This window comes from Bombina bombina, chromosome 9 (assembly GCF_027579735.1).
Source record: "Bombina bombina isolate aBomBom1 chromosome 9, aBomBom1.pri, whole genome shotgun sequence".
NCBI lineage: Eukaryota > Metazoa > Chordata > Amphibia > Anura > Bombinatoridae > Bombina > Bombina bombina.
The window spans coordinates 18,317,771-18,340,281 of record NC_069507.1 but is presented as its reverse complement, the minus strand read 5'-3'; the positions used below and the strand labels follow the sequence as shown (position 1 = coordinate 18,340,281).

The following is a 22,511-nucleotide window of genomic DNA, read 5'->3' as shown; positions in this document are numbered from 1 at the left end:
GATACCTAGGTAGTATCTGTAGCACTACATGACAGGTAACAGTGCTGTTATCTAGTGCTCTTGCTAATGTATAATATTGTGTGTTATAGAGATACCTAGGTAGTATCTGTAGCACTACATGACAGGTAACAGTGCTGTTATCTAGTGCTCTTGCTAATGTATAATATTGTGTGTTATAGAGATACCTAGGTAGTATCTGTAACACTACATGACAGGTAATAGTGCTGTTATCTAGTGCTCTTACTAATGTATAATATTGTGTGTTATAGAGATACCTAGGTAGTATCTGTAGCAGTACATGACAGGTAATAGTGCTGTTATCTAGTGCTTTTGCTAATGTATAATATTGTGTGTTATAGAGATACCTAGGTAGTATCTGTAGCAGTACATGACAGGTAATAGTGCTGTTATCTAGTGCTCTTGCTAATGTATAATATTGTGTGTTATAGAGATACCTAGGTAGTATATGTAGCACTACATGACAGGTAATAGTGCTGTTATCTAGTGCTGTTGCTAATGTATAATATTGTGTTATAGAGATACCTAGGTAGTATCTGTAGCACTACATGACAGGTAATAGTGCTGTTATCTAGTGCTCTTGCTAATGTATAATATTGTGTGTTATAGAGATACCTAGGTAGTATCTGTAGCACTACATGACAGGTTATAGTGCTGTTATCTAGTGCTCTTGCTAATGTATAATATTGTGTGTTATAGAGATACCTAGGTAGTATTTGTAGCACTACATGACAGGTAATAGTGCTGTTATCTAGTGCTCTTGCTAATGTATAATATTGTGTTATAGAGATACCTAGGTAGTATCTGTAGCACTACATGACAGGTAATAGTGCTGTTATCTAGTGCTCTTGCTAATGTATAATATTGTGTTATAGAGATACCTAGGTAGTATCTGTAGCACTACATGACAGGTAATAGTCCTGTTATCTAGTGCTGTTGCTAATGTATAATATTGTGTGTTATAGGGATACCTAGGTAGTATCTGTAGCACTAAATGACAGGTTATAGTGCTGTTATCTAGTGCTGTTGCAAATGTATAATATTGTGTTATAGAGATACCTAGGTAGTATCTGTAGCACTACATGACAGGTAATAGTGCTGTTATCTAGTGCTCTTGCTAATGTATAATATTGTGTGTTATAGAGATACCTAGGTAGTATCTGTAGCACTACATGACAGGTAATAGTGCTGTTATCTAGTGATCTTGCTAATGTATAATATTGTGTGTTATAGAGATACCTAGGTAGTATCTGTAGCACTACATGACAGGTAATAGTGCTGTTCTCTAGTGCTCTTGCTAATGTATAATATTGTGTGTTATAGAGATACCTAGGTAGCATTTGTAGCACTACATGACAGGTAATAATGCTCTTGCAAATAGATAATATTCTTGCAAAACTGCTGCCATTTAGTTATCCAGATATGTGCACACTCCTGAGCTACGTCTCTGCTTTTCAACAAGATACCAAGAAAACTCAGAAAAACTTATCATAGAAGTAAATTAGATTATTTTTTTTTTTAACTGCTGCTCTATCTGAATCATAAAATAAACATTTTGGGTTAGATATCTGTCTAATAAAACATGAATGTAATAGAACATACCTTGAGAAATAGCAGCAACTTTATGTTCAAGAAATCAACTCAAAAACTTAAGTCGTCATCATCAGACACAAAAAACATCTAGTTTCTCAGTTCAACTTGTTTTCTGTGTTGCATACATAGAGAGAAGCGCTCTTATAGGGATGGACAGCTTAGTAGCTTGTTCTATGGCCGTTTACCACCTAGGAGCAGCCTCTGTTAGCACAATTGTGCTATTCACAGAGGAGAACGTTTCTGGTGTAGAACAGTCTGATCCCGCCTAACAAGGTCAGTCCAGCGCCGAAATACCAGGCGATTCTCCTCTGAACATGGGAACTCCTAATTTTATATATATTTATATTTATTTATTTTATTTTTATACGTAAGTTTAGTTTATATATTTATTTCCTTCCAATTATCTGATGCAAAGCATTGTTTTTGATACTAATGCACTCGGGAGACTTCATATGCACATTGTACTATTCTGTATAACGTTCTACATCTATAAACCTTTTGTTGTACCTTTTTCAGGACACATACAAACATGTCTTTCATATTTGAATGGATTTATAACAGCTTTAGCAGCGTGCTGCAGTTTTTAGGTAAGTTCCTGCCTCTTTCAGTGTGAGTATAGTGTATAAAATGTTATCAGTGACTTACATTTGTGCCCCTTGCTTTTCTAGGATTATATAAGAAGTCGGGGAAACTAGTGTTTTTAGGCTTGGATAACGCAGGAAAAACTACCCTGCTACACATGCTAAAAGATGACCGGCTCGGTCAGCACGTGCCCACACTACACCCAAGTAAGTATATGGCCGTGGGTATACTCAGTTGTGTGTCCTGGGGTATCTCAGGTCTCTTTACTTTTGTAAATTCACTTGAGAAGTAGAACCTTCTCCTTGTGGCTTTAGAGTCCGCTTTTTGTGATTCACCTTTAGACTAGGAAGGTCCAGCAGTTACTGACAGAGGTATCTGGGTGGGCACTTGTTCATCTTATGGGGCTCTGAACTTCTGTTTCAGAGAATTCTATTGGCAAGAAGGTCACAATAATGTCATATATTTGCTTTATCTCCGGGGATCCCTTGCAAGAGCTGTATGTAATGCTAAATACCAGTAACGGTTACACAGGAGGACAGAGGTATAGCACTGAATGCAGAGAGATGTGTGTAATGCTAAATACCAGTAACGGTTACGCAGGAGGACAGAGGTGTAGCACTGAATGCAGAGAGATGTGTGTAATGCTAAATACCAGTAACGGTTACACAGGAGGACAGAGGTGTAGCACTGAATGCAGAGAGATGTGTGTAATGCTAAATACCAGTAACGGTTACACAGGAGGACAGAGGTGTGGCACTGAATGCAGAGAGATGTGTGTAAAGCTAAATACCAGTAACGGTTACACAGGAGTACAGAGGTGTGGCACTGAATGCAGAGAGATGTGTGTAATGCTAAATACCAGTAACGGTTACACAGGAGGACAGAGGTGTGGCACTGAATGCAGAGAGATGTGTGTAATGCTAAATACCAGTAACGGTTACACAGGAGGACAGAGGTGTGGCACTGAATGCAGAGAGATGTGTGTAAAGCTAAATACCAGTAACGGTTACGCAGGAGGACAGAGGTGTGGCACTGAATGCAGAGAGATGTGTGTAATGCTAAATACCAGTAACGGTTACGCAGGAGGACAGAGGTGTGGCACTGAATGCAGAGAGATGTGTGTAATGCTAAATACCAGTAACGGTTAAGCAGGAGGACAGAGGTGTAGCACTGAATGCAGAGAGATGTGTGTAATGCTAAATACCAGTAACGGTTACACAGGAGGACAGAGGTGTGGCACTGAATGCAGAGAGATGTGTGTAATGCTAAATACCAGTAACGGTTACACAGGAGGACAGAGGTGTGGCACTGAATGCAGAGAGATGTGTGTAATGCTAAATACCAGTAACGGTTACACAGGAGGACAGAGGTGTGGCACTGAATGCAGAGAGATGTGTGTAATGCTAAATACCAGTAACGGTTACGCAGGAGGACAGAGGTGTAGCACTGAATGCAGAGAGATGTGTGTAATGCTAAATACCAGTAACGGTTACACAGGAGGACAGAGGTGTGGCACTGAATGCAGAGAGATGTGTGTAATGCTAAATACCAGTAACGGTTACGCAGGAGGACAGAGGTGTGGCACTGAATGCAGAGAGCTGTGTGTAATGCTAAATACCAGTAACGGTTACGCAGGAGGACAGAGGTGTGGCACTGAATGCAGAGAGATGTGTGTAATGCTAAATACCAGTAACGGTTACGCAGGAGGACAGAGGTGTGGCACTGAATGCAGAGAGATGTGTGTAATGCTAAATACCAGTAACGGTTACGCAGGAGGACAGAGGTGTGGCACTGAATGCAGAGAGATGTGTGTAATGCTAAATACCAGTAACGGTTACGCAGGAGGACAGAGGTGTGGCACTGAATGCAGAGAGATGTGTGTAATGCTAAATACCAGTAACGGTTACGCAGGAGGACAGAGGTGTGGCACTGAATGCAGAGAGCTGTGTGTAATGCTAAATACCAGTAACGGTTACACAGGAGGACAGAGGTGTGGCACTGAATGCAGAGAGATGTGTGTAATGCTAAATACCAGTAACGGTGGCACTGAATGCAGAGAGATGTGTGTAATGCTAAATACCAGTAACGGTGGCACTGAATGCAGAGAGATGTGTGTAATGCTAAATACCAGTAACGGTGGCACTGAATGCAGAGAGATGTGTGTAATGCTAAATACCAGTAACGGTGGCACTGAATGCAGAGAGATGTGTGTAATGCTAAATACCAGTAACGGTGGCACTGAATGCAGAGAGATGTGTGTAATGCTAAATACCAGTAACGGTTACACAGGAGGACAGAGGAGTGACACTGAATGCAGAGAGATGTGTGTAAAGCTAAATACCAGTAACGGTTACACAGGAGGACAGAGGTGTGGCACTGAATGCAGAGAGATGTGTGTAATGCTAAATACCAGTAACGGTTACGCAGGAGGACAGAGGTGTGACACTGAATGCAGAGAGATGTGTGTAAAGCTAAATACCAGTAACGGTTACACAGGAGGACAGAGGTGTGGCACTGAATGCAGAGAGATGTGTGTAATGCTAAATACCAGTAACGGTTACACAGGAGGACAGAGGTGTAGCACTGAATGCAGAGAGATGTGTGTAATGCTAAATACCAGTAACGGTTACACAGGAGGACAGAGGTGTGGCACTGAATGCAGAGAGATGTGTGTAATGCTAAATACCAGTAACGGTTACACAGGAGGACAGAGGTGTGGCACTGAATGCAGAGAGATGTGTGTAATGCTAAATACCAGTAACGGTTACACAGGAGGACAGAGGTGTAGCACTGAATGCAGAGAGATGTGTGTAATGCTAAATACCAGTAACGGTTACACAGGAGGACAGAGGTGTGGCACTGAATGCAGAGAGATGTGTGTAATGCTAAATACCAGTAACGGTTACGCAGGAGGACAGAGGTGTAGCACTGAATGCAGAGAGATGTGTGTAATGCTAAATACCAGTAACGGTTACACAGGAGGACAGAGGTGTAGCACTGAATGCAGAGAGATGTGTGTAATGCTAAATACCAGTAACGGTTACACAGGAGGACAGAGGTGTGGCACTGAATGCAGAGAGATGTGTGTAATGCTAAATACCAGTAACGGTTACACAGGAGGACAGAGGTGTAGCACTGAATGCAGAGAGATGTGTGTAATGCTAAATACCAGTAACGGTTACACAGGAGGACAGAGGTGTGGCACTGAATGCAGAGAGATGTGTGTAATGCTAAATACCAGTAACGGTTACGCAGGAGGACAGAGGTGTGGCACTGAATGCAGAGAGATGTGTGTAATGCTAAATACCAGTAACGGTTACGCAGGAGGACAGAGGTGTAGCACTGAATGCAGAGAGATGTGTGTAATGCTAAATACCAGTAACGGTTACGCAGGAGGACAGAGGTGTGGCACTGAATGCAGAGAGATGTGTGTAATGCTAAATACCAGTAACGGTTACGCAGGAGGACAGAGGTGTAGCACTGAATGCAGAGAGATGTGTGTAATGCTAAATACCAGTAACGGTTACACAGGAGGACAGAGGTGTGGCACTGAATGCAGAGAGATGTGTGTAATGCTAAATACCAGTAACGGTTACACAGGAGGACAGAGGTGTGGCACTGAATGCAGAGAGATGTGTGTAATGCTAAATACCAGTAACGGTTACGCAGGAGGACAGAGGAGTGACACTGAATGCAGAGAGATGTGTGTAATGCTAAATACCAGTAACGGTTACACAGGAGGACAGAGGTGTGGCACTGAATGCAGAGAGATGTGTGTAATGCTAAATACCAGTAACGGTTACGCAGGAGGACAGAGGTGTAGCACTGAATGCAGAGAGATGTGTGTAATGCTAAATACCAGTAACGGTTACGCAGGAGGACAGAGGAGTGACACTGAATGCAGAGAGATGTGTGTAATGCTAAATACCAGTAACGGTTACACAGGAGGACAGAGGTGTGGCACTGAATGCAGAGAGATGTGTGTAATGCTAAATACCAGTAACGGTTACACAGGAGGACAGAGGTGTGGCACTGAATGCAGAGAGATGTGTGTAATGCTAAATACCAGTAACGGTTACACAGGAGGACAGAGGTGTGGCACTGAATGCAGAGAGATGTGTGTAATGCTAAATACCAGTAACGGTTACGCAGGAGGACAGAGGTGTAGCACTGAATGCAGAGAGATGTGTGTAATGCTAAATACCAGTAACGGTTACGCAGGAGGACAGAGGAGTGACACTGAATGCAGAGAGATGTGTGTAATGCTAAATACCAGTAACGGTTACACAGGAGGACAGAGGAGTGACACTGAATGCAGAGAGATGTGCTTAACATATATTGTGTAAGAAATGTTTATTCTGTAAGAACCTCAGCTGACCTGATAGATATAAACCCAGTGTTCACATCGTTGTGTGTTTTACTCATTCAAGGACGACACAGCTGAGCTCATCCATAGCCAACTACAGACCGACTCCCATTGCTAAATGCAGCTTTTATTTTGCAGAAAAGAATTGCTACTTTTTTATTCTTTTAAATACAACCTAAATATTACTGGCTACTGCAGATAACTCAAATTAAACAATAGGTATCTGTCTGGTGGTCTATAGAGATTATTTTCCCCACATTTGCGATGTTTGCTCAATGTAATTTTTTTTTTGGGGGGGGGTTGATTTACACAGTGATTTTTGTTGCTTTGGTTCTAAAAAGATTTTTCTGTTTAGCAGATTGTGATGACTTTTTGTGGAACAGTGTCTTCTCTTCAGAATTGTGCAAAATTACTAATTTGTTATAATCCTGAGGAGCCCTGTTAATCTTATATTACTAAGTTTAATAAAACATTTCCGTTTATAAAAGCTAGGTGTAGCTGACATACTAGTGTCCTGTATTGTAGTGCGGTTTTTCCTTCGCAATAAAAATGAGACCTTTGTTTTCTGTAAAGAATTATCCTTAAAGGGACACTGAACCCAAATTTTTTTTATTTTGTGATTCAGATAGAGCATGCAATTTTAAGCAACTTTCTAATTTACTCCTATTATCAAATTTTCTTCGTTCTCTTGCTATCTTTATTTGAAAAAGAAGGCATCTAAGCTTTTTTTTTTTTTTTTTTTTTTTTGGGGTTCAGACTCTGGACAGCATTTTTTTTTATTGGTGGATGAATGTATCCACCAATCAGCAAGGACAACCCAGGTTGTTCACCAAAAATGGGCCGGCATCTAAACTTACATTCTTGCATTTCAAATAAAGATACCAAGAGAATGAAGAAAATTTGATAATAGGAGTAAATTAGAAAGTTGCTAAAAATGTCATGCTCTATCTGAATCATGAAAGAAAACATTTGGGTTTAGTGTCCCTTTAATGCTGTGCTCTCATTAGGAACTGCATGAACGCTTCAGTGTCTAAGCTCAGCTGTTACAGCACAGACTCATGTAGCAAAGTCTGTACTTGACTGTTGAGTCATATAAACCTTGTGCCAGACACGGAATACCCGAGGATTAGTTTGAGGACACAGCCGTATAGAGAAGGAGCTGAGAAAGATGGCTTAACTAGCTAAAAATAATGTTACTTCCCGTGTAGAATTTCCTCTTAATACTTTAGGAGTTAAATACCCTGTGAGCCTGCTGGCTTTTACTATATAATGATACTATATTTATAGGACTAGTGCTGCGGAATCTGTTGGCGCTCTACAAATAACCGATAATAATAATGATATATTTGCGTGGGTCTGTTTATTTATATATATATATATCTGATTGTTTTGTCCTGATACATAAAACCATAGAATTCAGAGGGTGTTCTTTCTTTCTCCAACATAGGTGTGTCCGGTCCACGGCGTCATCCTTACTTGTGGGATATTCTCTTCCCCAACAGGAAATGGCAAAGAGCCCAGCAAAGCTGGTCACATGATCCCTCCTAGGCTCCGCCTACCCCAGTCATTCTCTTTGCCGTTGTACAGGCAACATCTCCACGGAGATGGCTTAGAGTTTTTTAGTGTTTAACTGTAGTTTTTCATTATTCAATCAAGAGTTTGTTATTTTCAAATAGTGCTGGTACGTACTATTTACTCAGAAACAGAAAAGAGATGAAGAATTCTGTTTGTATGAGGAAAATGATTTTAGCAACCGTAACTAAAATCCATGGCTGTTCCACACAGGACTGTTGAGAGCAATTAACTTCAGTTGGGGGAACAGTTTGCAGTCTCTTGCTGCTTGAGGTATGACACATTCTAACAAGACGATGTAATGCTGGAAGCTGTCATTTTCCCTATGGGATCCGGTAAGCCATGTTTATTAAGATTGTAAATAAGGGCTTCACAAGGGCTTATTTAAACTGTAGACTTTTTTTGGGCTAAATCGATTGATATTAACACTTATTTAGCCTTGAGGAATCATTTATTCTGGGTATTTTGATTTAATAATATCGGCAGGCACTGTTTTTGACACCTTATTCTTTAGGGGCTTTCCCAAAGCATAGGCAGAGTCTCATTTTCGCGCCGGTGTTGCGCACTTGTTTTTGAGAGGCATGGCATGCAGTCGCATGTGAGAGGAGCTCTGATACTTATAAAAGACTTCTGAAGGCGTCATTTGGTATCGTATTCCCCTTTGGGTTTGGTTGGGTCTCAGCAAAGCAGATACCAGGGACTGTAAAGGGGTTTAAAGCTTAAAACGGCTCCGGTTCCGTTATTTTAAGGGTTAAAGCTTCCAAAATTGGTGTGCAATATTTTCAAGGCTTTAAGACGCTGTGGTGAAAATTTGGTGAATTTTGAACAATTCCTTCATGTTTTTTCGCAATTGCAGTAATAAAGTGTGTTCAGTTTAAAATTTAAAGTGACAGTAACGGTTTTATTTTAAAACGTTTTTTGTACTTTCTGATCAAGTTTATGCCTGTTTAACATGTCTGAACTACCAGATAGACTGTGTTCTGAATGTGGGGAAGCCAGAATTCCTATTCATTTAAATAAATGTGATTTATGTGATAATGACAATGATGCCCAAGATGATTCCTCAAGTGAGGGGAGTAAGCATGGTACTGCATCATTCCCTCCTTCGTCTACACGAGTCTTGCCCACTCAGGAGGCCCCTAGTACATCTAGCGCGCCAATACTCCTTACTATGCAACAATTAACGGCTGTAATGGATAATTCTGTCAAAAACATTTTAGCCAAAATGAACCCTTGTCAGCGTAAGCGTGGCTGCTCTGTTTTAGTTACTGAAGAGCATGACGACGCTGATATTAATATCTCTGAAGGGCCCCTAACCCAATCTGAGGGGGCCAGGGAGGTTTTGTCTGAGGGAGAAATTACTGATTTAGGGAACATTTCTCAGCAGGCTGAATCTGATGTGATTACATTTAAATTTAAATTGGAACATCTCCGCATTTTGCTTAAGGAGGTATTATCCACTCTGGATGATTGTGAAAATTTAGTCATCCCAGAGAAACTATGTAAAATGGACAAGTTCCTAGAGGTGCCGGGGCTCCCAGAAGCTTTTCCTATACCTAAGCGGGTGGCGGACATTGTTAATAAAGAATGGGAAAGGCCCGGTATTCCTTTCGTCCCTCCCCCCATATTTAAAAAATTGTTTCCTATGGTCGACCCCAGAAAGGACTTATGGCAGTCAGTCCCCAAGGTCGAGGGAGCGGTTTCTACTTTAAACAAACGCACCACTATTCCCATAGAGGATAGTTGTGCTTTCAAAGATCCTATGGATAAAAAATTAGAAGGTTTGCTTAAAAAGATGTTTGTTCAGCAGGGTTACCTTCTACAACCCATTTCATGCATTGTCCCTGTCACTACAGCCGCATATTTCTGGTTTGATGAACTGCTTAAGGTGCTCGATAGTGACTCTCCTCCTTATGAGGAGATTATGGACAGAATCAATGCTCTCAAATTGGCTAATTCTTTCACTCTAGACGCCTCTTTGCAATTGGCTAAGTTAGCGGCTAAGAACTCTGGGTTTGCTATTGTGGCGCGCAGAGCGCTTTGGTTGAAATCTTGGTCGGCTGATGCGTCTTCCAAGAACAAGCTACTAAACATTCCTTTCAAGGGGAAAACGCTGTTTGGTCCTGACTTGAAAGAGATTATCTCTGATATCACTGGGGGTAAGGGCCACGCCCTTCCTCAGGATCGGCCCTTCAAGGCAAAAAATAGACCTAATTTTCGTCCCTTTCGTAAAAACGGACCAGCCCAAGGTGCTACGTCCTCTAAGCAAGAGGGTAATACTTCTCAGGCCAAGCCAGCTTGGAGACCAATGCAAGGCTGGAACAAGGGAAAGCAGGCCAAGAAACCTGCCACTGCTACCAAGACAGCATGAAATATTGGCCCCCGATCCGGGACCGGATCTGGTGGGGGGCAGACTCTCTCTCTTCGCTCAGGCTTGGGCAAGAGATGTTCTGGATCCTTGGGCGCTAGAAATAGTCTCCCAGGGTTATCTTCTGGAATTCAAGGGACTTCCCCCAAGGGGGAGGTTCCACAAGTCGCAGTTGTCTTCAGACCACATAAAAAGACAGGCGTTCTTACATTGTGTAGAAGACCTGTTAAAAATGGGAGTGATTCATCCTGTTCCATTAAGAGAACAAGGGATGGGGTTCTACTCCAATCTGTTCATAGTTCCCAAAAAAGAGGGAACGTTCAGACCAATCCTAGATCTCAAGATCTTAAACAAATTTCTCAAGGTTCCATCGTTCAAGATGGAAACCATTCGAACTATCCTTCCTTCCATCCAGGAAGGTCAATTTATGACCACGGTGGATTTAAAGGATGCGTATCTACATATTCCTATCCACAAGGAACATCATCGGTTCCTAAGGTTTGCATTCCTGGACAAACATTACCAGTTCGTGGCGCTTCCTTTCGGATTAGCCACTGCTCCAAGGATTTTCACAAAGGTACTAGGGTCCCTTCTAGCGGTGCTAAGACCAAGGGGCATTGCAGTAGTACCTTACCTGGACGACATTCTGATTCAAGCGTCGTCCCTTCCTCAAGCAAAGGCTCACACGGACATTGTCCTGGCCTTTCTCAGATCTCACGGCTGGAAAGTGAACGTGGAAAAGAGTTCTCTATTCCCGTCAACAAGGGTTCCCTTCTTGGGAACAATTATAGACTCCTTAGAAATGAGGATCTTTCTAACAGAGGCCAGAAAAACAAAGCTTCTGGACTCTTGTCGGATACTTCATTCCGTTCCTCTTCCTTCCATAGCTCAGTGCATGGAAGTGATCGGGTTGATGGTGGCGGCGATGGACATAGTTCCTTTTGCGCGCATTCATCTAAGACCATTACAACTGTGCATGCTCAGTCAGTGGAATGGGGACTATACAGACTTGTCTCCGAAGATACAAGTAAATCAGAGGACCAGAGACTCACTCCGTTGGTGGCTGTCCCTGGACAATCTGTCTCAAGGGATGATGTTCCACAGACCAGAGTGGGTCATTGTCACGACCGACGCCAGTCTGATAGGCTGGGGCGCGGTCTGGGGATCCCTGAAAGCTCAGGGTCTTTGGTCTCGGGAAGAATCTCTTCTACCGATAAATATTCTGGAACTGAGAGCGATATTCAATGCGCTCCAGGCCTGGCCCCAGCTGGCGAGGACCAGGTTCATACGGTTTCAATCAGACAACATGACGACTGTTGCGTACATCAACCATCAGGGGGGAACAAGGAGTTCCCTAGCGATGGAAGAAGTAACCAAAATTATTCTTTGGGCGGAGTCTCACTCCTGCCACCTGTCTGCTATCCACATCCCAGGAGTGGAAAATTGGGAAGCGGATTTTCTGAGTCGTCAGACATTGCATCCGGGGGAGTGGGAACTCCATCCGGAAATCTTTGCCCAAGTCACTCACCTGTGGGGCATTCCAGACATGGATCTGATGGCCTCTCGTCAGAACTTCAAAGTTCCTTGCTACGGGGCCAGATCCAGGGATCCCAAGGCGGCTCTAGTGGATGCACTAGTAGCACCTTGGACCTTCAAACTAGCTTATGTGTTCCCGCCATTTCCTCTCATCCCCAGGCTGATAGCCAGGATCAAGCAGGAGAGGGCGTCGGTGATCTTGATAGCTCCTGCGTGGCCACGCAGGACTTGGTATGCAGATCTGGTGAATATGTCATCGGCTCCACCTTGGAAGCTACCTTTGAGACGAGACCTTCTTGTTCAGGGTCCGTTCGAACATCCGAATCTGGTTTCACTCCAGCTGACTGCTTGGAGATTGAACGCTTCATTTTATCGAAGCGAGGATTCTCAGATTCTGTGATCGATACTCTTGTTCAGGCCAGAAAGCCTGTGACTAGAAAGATTTACCACAAAATTTGGAAAAAATATATCTGTTGGTGTGAATCTAAAGGATTCCCTTGGGACAAGGTTAAGATTCCTAGGATTCTATCCTTCCTTCAAGAAGGATTGGAAAAAGGATTATCTGCAAGTTCCCTGAAGGGACAGATTTCTGCCTTGTCGGTATTACTTCACAAAAAGCTGGCAGCTGTGCCAGATGTTCAAGCCTTTGTTCAGGCTCTGGTTAGAATCAAGCCTGTTTACAAACCTTTGACTCCTCCTTGGAGTCTCAATTTAGTTCTTTCAGTTCTTCAGGGGGTTCCGTTTGAACCCTTACATTCCGTTGATATTAAGTTATTATCTTGGAAAGTTTTGTTTTTAGTTGCGATTTCTTCTGCTAGAAGAGTCTCAGAATTATCTGCTCTGCAGTGTTCTCCTCCTTATCTGGTGTTCCATGCAGATAAGGTGGTTTTACGTACTAAACCTGGTTTTCTTCCAAAAGTTGTTTCTAACAAAAACATTAACCAGGAGATTATCGTACCTTCTCTGTGTCCAAAACCAGTTTCAAAGAAGGAACGTTTGTTGCACAATTTGGATGTTGTTCGCGCTCTAAAATTCTATTTAGATGCTACAAAGGATTTTAGACAAACATCTTCCTTGTTTGTTGTTTATTCAGGTAAAAGGAGAGGTCAAAAAGCAACTTCTACCTCTCTCTCTTTTTGGATTAAAAGCATCATCAGATTGGCTTACGAGACTGCCGGACGGCAGCCTCCCGAAAGAATCACGGCTCATTCCACTAGGGCTGTGGCTTCCACATGGGCCTTCAAGAACGAGGCTTCTGTTGATCAGATATGTAGGGCAGCGACTTGGTCTTCACTGCACACTTTTACCAAATTTTACAAGTTTGATACTTTTGCTTCTTCTGAGGCTATTTTTGGGAGAAAGGTTTTGCAAGCCGTGGTGCCTTCCATTTAGGTGACCTGATTTGCTCCCTCCCTTCATCCGTGTCCTAAAGCTTTGGTATTGGTTCCCACAAGTAAGGATGACGCCGTGGACCGGACACACCTATGTTGGAGAAAACAGAATTTATGTTTACCTGATAAATTTCTTTCTCCAACGGTGTGTCCGGTCCACGGCCCGCCCTGGTTTTTTTAATCAGGTCTGATATTTTATTTTCTTTAACTACAGTCACCACGGTACCATATGGTTTCTCCTATGCAAATATTCCTCCTTAACGTCGGTCGAATGACTGGGGTAGGCGGAGCCTAGGAGGGATCATGTGACCAGCTTTGCTGGGCTCTTTGCCATTTCCTGTTGGGGAAGAGAATATCCCACAAGTAAGGATGACGCCGTGGACCGGACACACCGTTGGAGAAAGAAATTTATCAGGTAAACATAAATTCTGTTTTTTCACATGACTGTAGAAAGATATAGATCTACACATACGTGGGAAAATATCACTATAGTTTACTAGTCGGGGGTTAAAAATGAATAGCTTAAAGCGAAAAATATCATCCAAGCATATACAATAGACTGGCACTCTCCAGCTGTTTCTGTGAATAAACGTCTGCTTCCTGCGAAGTGTTACAATATAGATATTATTTGTTACTTATAAAGCACCAACAGATTCCGCAGCAATAAACAAAGTAAAGTACATTCATGGGGTACAGTTGGATAGATTACTTTTGTGAGGATACGTCACCCCAGTAGTTAAATTGACAGACTTAAAGGGACTGTCTACTTGAAAATTGTTATTGTTTAAAATGATAGATAATCCCTTTATTACCCATTTCCCAGTTTTGCATAACCATCACTTATGTTAATACACTTTGTACCTCTGTGATTACCTTGCCCCTTATCTCAGTTCTGTTTCCTGCATAACTCCATGGAAGTGAGCACAATTTTATCTATATGGCACTGATGAACTAGCACTGTTTAGCTGTGAAAAACTGATAAAATGCACTAAGAGGCCCTGCAGGGGCCTAGAAACAAGCAGATATTTATTTTAAAGTATATTAATATAAATGTTGGTTGTGCAAAGCTGGGCAATGGGTCTTAAAGGCATTATCTAACAACAACAACAACAAAATCTAGTAGACTGTCCCTTTTTAAACAAGAGGAGAAGAATGCCCTGCCCTTTAGCACAATCAATGATAGGAGCATTTATACAAAACAACCCAGAGGTAGTAGGCTCTAAAGGAGATTGTGTGACACAGAGGGAAGAACGTTCAGAAACCTGGTTAAAGTAATGACTGTGTAAATGGCAGAATGTGCAAGTGCAGTTAATCCCTCATTGCATTCAGAACAACTGTGACCAGTTAAAGGGACACTGAACACAATATTCTTTTGTGATTCAGATAGAACATAATATTTTAAGCAACCTTATTTACTCATATTATCAAATTTTCTTCATTCTCTTGGTATCTTTATTTAAAATGCAAGAATGTAAGTTTAGATGCCGGCCCATTTTTGGTGAACAACCTGGGTTGTTCTTGCTGATGGATGGATAAATTCATCCACCAATAAAAAAGTGCTGTCCAGAGTACTGAAACAAAAAACTTAGATTCATCCTTTTTCAAATAAAGATAGCACGAGAACGAAGAAAAATTATAATAGGAGTAAATTAGAAAGTTGCTTAAAATTGCATGCTCTATCTGAATCACAAAAGAAAAAAAAAAAAAAAAAAAAATATATATATATATATATATATATATATATATATATATATACACATATACTGTGTGTATATGTATGTATGTGTATATATATATATATATATATATATATATATATATATATATATATATACATACACACACCCACCCTCAGTTTACGCCGGGGTTAGGTTCTAGAAGGAATGGTTGTAAATTGAAACCCAGTTTATAATGTAAGTCAATGGGAAGTGAGGGAGGTTCCATGCCCCTCTCAAAATTGTCATAAGTAACACCTAATACATTTATTTTTAAAGCTTTGAAATGAAGACTTTAAATGCTAAACAGCATTATAAAACTAATAAAATAATCACACAACACAGAATATATAATTAAACTAAGTCAAATAAACAAACATTTGCTAAACGGCATTATAAAACTAATAAAATCACACAACACAGACTAAACTTGCATTTTTCTGCAAACAGTTCTTTCTATGCATTCCAATCTGGACTGATTTATAGACGGGAAGATCTTGTTCGATCTGGTTAAACGGATTAATTTCATCTTGCTTGGCTTTGCTGCAACACAAGCGGACAGCTCCACCTACTGGCTATTTTAATGCACTGCTCAATGCTTTTCAAAAGCAGTCACATGACTGGGAAAAAAAGGTTGTTATTCTGAAACGGTGTAATTTGAACCGTTGTAAAACGAGGGCCACGTGTGTGTGTGTGTATATGTGTATATATATATATATATATATATATATATATATATATATATATATATATATATATATATATATATACACACACATACAGTATATAGAGGTAGAGAAATATCACTATAATCTACTAGTCAGTGAAAACAAGTAACTAGTCTGGAGATAAAGTTACTTGCCCACTAAGTGTTAAAGATACAACTGATCTCTTACTTGTGCCCAAGGTATATGTTTATGTGCCCATAGTTGAAAGAAGGCTGTAGTCTATCAATATTACGTAAACAGATCCTACTTGTTTTACACTAAAGATGCTGCCAATTGAACTTACATTAAACAAATAGAAAGCTGCTACATTTAACATAAGCTTATCATATTCCTGAATTCTGTTTTTAACCAGAAATGTATCTAAGCCATTTTTAAATTTATCTTAAAGGGACATTATACACTTTTTTTTCTTTGCATATATGTTTTGTAGATGATCTATTTATATAGCCCATAAAGTTTGATTTTCTAAAAAATGTATATTGTTGCTTATTTTTAAATAACATTGCTCTGATTTTCTGACTCCTAACCAAGCCCCAAAGTTTGATGTGAATGCCGTCAGCTACCTTCTCCCAGCTTGTTCCTGTTTGTGTAAAGGGTCTTTTCATATGCAGAAGAAGGGGGAGTGGGTAGTGTCTTATTTCCCACTTGCAATGGGCTTTCCAGATAACTTTTCAACAGAGCTAAACTGAGAGCTTCTAAGTTAGTATTTAAACCGTTTTATCATGGATTTTTATATCGGTATCTGGGCATCTTGTTCTTTATAGTAGTGTCTATTACATGCTGTTATATGAAAATGAGTGTATACTGTCCCTTTAAGTATTGGCACTCACTACCTCCTTAGGCAATGAATTACACAGTTGGATTGCTCTAACAGTGAAAAAAACGTTAAATCTCCTTTCCTATAGCCTTAAATTGTGACCTTGTACCACAAACCACTGCTTTGGAATACACTCTATATAAATATATTTGATGCTCATATACAAAATTATATTTAACCTCTCTTCATAGCTTAAATCCTCTATTCCACTTATTAGTTTTGTGGCCCTTCTCTGAACGTTTTCTAATTCTGCAAATTGGTCCCCTGAACTGCGCTCAAGGTGAGGTCTTATCAGGGATTTATACAGCAACAGAATTATGCTTTCTTCCCTTGCATCGATGCCTCTATTAAAACATGCTAGTTATTAGCCTTAGAAGCGACTGCCTTAATTTTTAGGTTATCTATAAGTATGGCTAAATCATTTTCTTCCTTTTTTAGTCTAGTCTCGTTTAAATAATAGGCTACCTGCATATATTTGCATTTAAAATGTAAAACTTTATATTTACCAATAATGAATCTCATTTGCCGTTTACCAGCCCATTTCTCCAATTGTTGTAAATCCCCTTGCTAATCAATTACATCCTACACTAACCCAATTGCCTTACACAGCTTTGTATCGTGCAAAAGTAGAGATTTTACCATTTAATCCTTCCTCCAAGCCATTTATAAAAATATTAAAAAGTACAGGATCCAATACTAATCCTTGGTGGACCCCACTAATTACTTTTGTCCAATGTGAGTATGATCCGTTTACTACTACGCATTGCTCCCTGTCTTTTACCAGTTATTTATCCATGAGATAAGATTTTCAGCTATTCCCAGTCCCTTAATTTTGTAGAATAATCTCTCATGTGGCACTGTATCAAGTAAATCACATCAACTGTTTCCCCTTTATCTATATTCCTATTTACCTCATATAATCTAATTAGTTTTAGTTTGACATGATCTATTACTGATAAAACAGTGCTGATTTGAATTTATAATCTTGGTTTCCTGAATATACTTTTTGACTATAATCCCTTATATTCCCTTCCAGTATCTTCCTCACTACTGATGTCAGGCTTACTGGTCTATAGTTTCCTGGATCAGCCCTGCTTCCCTTTTTAAAAAATGGCAACACACCAGCTTTATGCCAGTCTTGGGGAACTATGTCTGAGGGTTATGAGTGTTTGGCTTTTTTTAGTGGACGTTTCCACTTCCAGACCTTGATATAGAAATATGTGTATTAAAATGTATTATGAGTGCTTTCCATTCCTGGTGCTAGATACTGTAATTCTATATATATTTATTGACATGTCTGTTTTCTTTTTGTGGCTAAAGTAAAGAGCTGACTTCTGCACTGTGGGGGGTGTAAATCATTGTTCATATAACTGGTTTTGTCCTCTTCCAGCATCTGAAGAATTGACCATTGCTGGCATGACCTTTACAACCTTTGATCTGGGTGGACATGAACAAGGTATGAGATCCCTGATGTTTTCACTAAAAAATTAACAATTTTCACTTTTAAGACTTATTATTATTATTATTATTATTATTATTATTATTATTTTTTTTTTTTAAAGGGACAACCTACTTGAAAATTGTTATTGTTTATAAATATAGATAATCCCTTTTTTGCCCATTCCCCAGTTTTGCATAACAAACACGATTATAGTAATATACTTTTTACCTCTATGATTACGCCTGCAGCCTGCCCCTTATCTCAGTTATTTTTACAGCCTTGCATTTTAGCCAATCAGTGCTGGTTCTTGAGTAACCATTATCATTCTCCATGGGAGTGAGCACAATGTTATCTATATGGCACACACAGAATAGCACTACCTAGCTTTTTAGGGAATCTTAGGGGACCCCCTCTGTGATGACCAGAAAAAAAATATATGTATATATATCTCTAAGTGTGTGTGAAAAAAAATGTGATTAGCAAAGTGTTTGGATACACAAAATATTATACAGATTTTAGGTGAATATACAAAATTAGTGCTGTAATGAGCACTGGTGTATTACGTATACAGCACGATTCAGTCCATAGATATTGTGCCAATAATTGATATGTAGATTTCAAGGATGTACTGTATCTTTAAGGCAGCTCCACTTCGGTAAATTGATGTAGGTTCACCTCTGCAGAAGTCAATAAAAAAACAAGGGGCGCCTCATAATGAACTCCGTGTATGTAAAGGAAAAAGAGTGATAGAGTATAACACAATTTTGGGTGGCACCTGTGTTTAACAGAGAGCAAACAGGCAGGTTGACGCTCGCAGTTTTCAGCTCACTAAATGCTCTCTGCGATTTCAGGAACAGTTAATTCCAAGGTGCTTTAGTAAGCAGTTGCTGGATCAATAGCGTTTGTCATGTGTCCGTCCTAGAAGTGGATCACTCAGATGGCAGACAGGTGTTCCAAGGTGCCGTGTCTGAGCAGTGATGGCGGTCAAGATTTTTATTGGGAGCTTGTGCTTAGTTGCAGAAGCTCCGGAAGCAGTGTACTCTGCCCGTTTGCACTCTGTTAAACACAGGTGCCATCCAAAATTGTGAGTTATAGTCTACTATGAGTTCACTATGAGACACCCCTTGTATTTTTATTGACTACCTAGCTTTTGTGCAAGATTTAAAAAGCGCTGAGGGGCAGCCTGCTAGGGCTTTGAAACGGGCAATATTAGAGGTTATAAAGTATATTAATGTAGTAGTGTTGGTTATGGAGAATAGGTAGGAAAACCATACACTTAGTGCTTATACAGTGACTGTTATCCTGCAGGCAGTACAGTGCTGATTACACAAGATGGGGACATCCTGCATGCAGTACAGTGCTGATTACACAAGATGGGGACATCCTGCATGCAGTACTGGGTTGGTTACACAAGATGGGGACATCCTGCATGCAGTACAGTGCTGATTACACAAGATGGGGACATCCTGCATGCAGTACAGTGCTGATTACACAAGATGGGGACATCCTGCATGCAGTACAGTGCTGATTACACAAGATGGGGACATCCTGCATGCAGTACAGGGTTGGTTACACAAGATGGGGACATCCCACATGCAGTACAGGGTTGGTTACACAAGATGGGGACATCCTGCATGCAGTACAGTGCTGATTACACAAGATGGGGACATCCTGCATGCAGTACAGTGCTGATTACACAAGATGGGGACATCCTGCATGCAGTACAGTGCTGATTACACAAGATGGGGACATCCTGCATGCAGTACAGGGTTGGTTACACAAGATGGGGACATCCTGCATGCAGTACAGGGTTGGTTACACAAGATGGGGACATCCTGCATGCAGTACAGGGTTGGTTACACAAGATGGGGACATCCTGCATGCAGTACAGGGTTGGTTACACAAGATGGGGACATCCTGCATGCAGTACAGTGCTGATTACACAAGATGGGGACATCCTGCATGCAGTACAGTGCTGATTACACAAGATGGGGACATCCTGCATGCAGTACAGTGCTGATTACACAAGATGGGGACATCCCGCATGCAGTACAGTGCTGATTACACAAGATGGGGACATCCCGCATGCAGTACAGGGTTGGTTACACAAGATGGGGATATCCTGCATGCAGTACAGGGTTGGTTACACAAGATGGGGACATCCTGCATGCAGTACAGGGTTGGTTACACAAGATGGGGACATCCTGCATGCAGTACAGTGCTGATTACACAAGATGGGGACATCCTGCATGCAGTACAGTGCTGATTACACAAGATGGGGACATCCTGCATGCAGTACAGTGCTGATTACACAAGATGGGGACATCCCGCATGCAGTACAGTGCTGATTACACAAGATGGGGACATCCCGCATGCAGTACAGTGCTGATTACACAAGATGGGGACATCCCGCATGCAGTACAGTGCTGGTTACACAAGATGGGGACATCCCGCATGCAGTACAGTGCTGGTTACACAAGATGGGGACATCCCGCATGCAGTACAGGGTTGGTTACACAAGATGGGGACATCCCGCATGCAGTACAGTGCTGGTTACACAAGATGGGGACATCCCGCATGCAGTACAGGGTTGGTTACACAAGATGGGGACATCCTGCATGCAGTACAGTGCTGATTACACAAGATGGGGACATCCTGCATGCAGTACAGGGTTGGTTACACAAGATGGGGACATCCTGCATGCAGTACAGTGCTGATTACACAAGATGGGGACATCCTGCATGCAGTACAGGGTTGGTTACACAAGATGGGGACATCCTGCATGCAGTACAGTGCTGATTACACAAGATGGGGACATCCTGCATGCAGTACAGTGCTGATTACACAAGATGGGGACATCCTGCCTGCAGTACAGGGTTGGTTACACAAGATGGGGACATCCTGCCTGCAGTACAGTGCTGGTTACACAAGATGGGGACATCCTGCATGCAGTACAGTGCTGATTACACAAGATGGGGACATCCTGCATGCAGTACAGTGCTGATTACACAAGATGGGGACATCCCGCATGCAGTACAGTGCTGATTACACAAGATGGGGACATCCCGCATGCAGTACAGTGCTGGTTACACAAGATGGGGACATCCCGCATGCAGTACAGTGCTGGTTACACAAGATGGGGACATCCTGCATGCAGTACAGTGCTGATTACACAAGATGGGGACATCCTGCATGCAGTACAGTGCTGGTTACACAAGATGGGGACATCCCGCATGCAGTACAGTGCTGGTTACACAAGATGGGGACATCCCGCATGCAGTACAGTGCTGATTACACAAGATGGGGACATCCCGCATGCAGTACAGTGCTGGTTACACAAGATGGGGACATCCTGCATGCAGTACAGTGCTGGTTACACAAGATGGGGACATCCTGCATGCAGTACAGTGCTGATTACACAAGATGGGGACATCCTGCATGCAGTACAGTGCTGATTACACAAGATGGGGACATCCTGCATGCAGTACAGTGGATTAGCCTGAAATCCAAGTGTCTGACACAGTCATGATCTGCAGCATTAGTTCTGTATAGTATTTATATTTGTTTCAGTTACAGGACTCCATAAACATGACAATAACCAGTATATGTCGAATCATAGGCATTTATCTCTTAATTTTTCACTTAATAAGTGTCTTAGTATTGTTAGTTGAACACATCAGGTGAGCCAATTTCAAGAAGCATATGTTTAGCTCCCAGCAATGCATTACTAGGTATTCTCTTCAACAAAGGATACAAATAGGGCAAAGCAAATCTGATAGCAGAAGTATATTGGACATTTGTTTAAAGCTGCATGCAGTATCTGAATCACAAAGGTTTGATTTTGACTTTGCTGTCCTGACCTCTGTTTCGTCCTAAAAAAAATACAACATTCTTTGTGACGTTGCTTTTTCTCTTGTATGTGTTATAAGTTCCTTTACCCCACTTTGTGATTTCAGCCCGACGTGTTTGGAAAAACTACCTGCCGGCAATAAATGGGATTGTGTTCCTTGTGGACTGCGTAGATCACTCGCGCCTTCAGGAATCTAAAGTAGAACTTAATGTAAGAAATACTTTAGTTTTGTTTGTTTTAATAAATAGTTCCCTGTTGAGACAGCATCATGTTTGTGATCAGCCATATTAGACTAGAGAAAGCGTAACCTGTAGGTCTGGAATCCTCGGAACCGGAACTTTTCTATTGCCTTTATGGGCTGATAATTTGTTATAAAATATATAATTAGGTGCATACAGAATATTCATATGTTCCATTTATGAAAAGGATATTAGTAGATTTTGTCAGGGTTTCTGTATAGCGACATTACCAAAGCATTTCTAAAGTAATTGCATTTAGGTTTAATCACAGCAAATGTGCTAACCGTGCACAGTG

General features: G+C 41.2%; 1 protein-coding gene across 1 annotated transcript in view; it reads left to right on the top strand.

Annotated features, from left to right (window-relative positions):
* Positions 1–22,511, top strand: part of SAR1A (secretion associated Ras related GTPase 1A) — an 85,280-nt gene that overhangs the window by 48,764 nt on the left and 14,005 nt on the right. Inside the window, exons 2-5 of the mRNA XM_053691933.1 lie at positions 2,128–2,198; positions 2,280–2,399; positions 18,077–18,142; positions 22,084–22,187. Of these exons, the coding sequence (XP_053547908.1) occupies positions 2,141–2,198; positions 2,280–2,399; positions 18,077–18,142; positions 22,084–22,187 (348 nt within the window). The 5' untranslated portion in view covers positions 2,128–2,140. The remainder of the gene's footprint in view (positions 1–2,127; positions 2,199–2,279; positions 2,400–18,076; positions 18,143–22,083; positions 22,188–22,511) is intronic.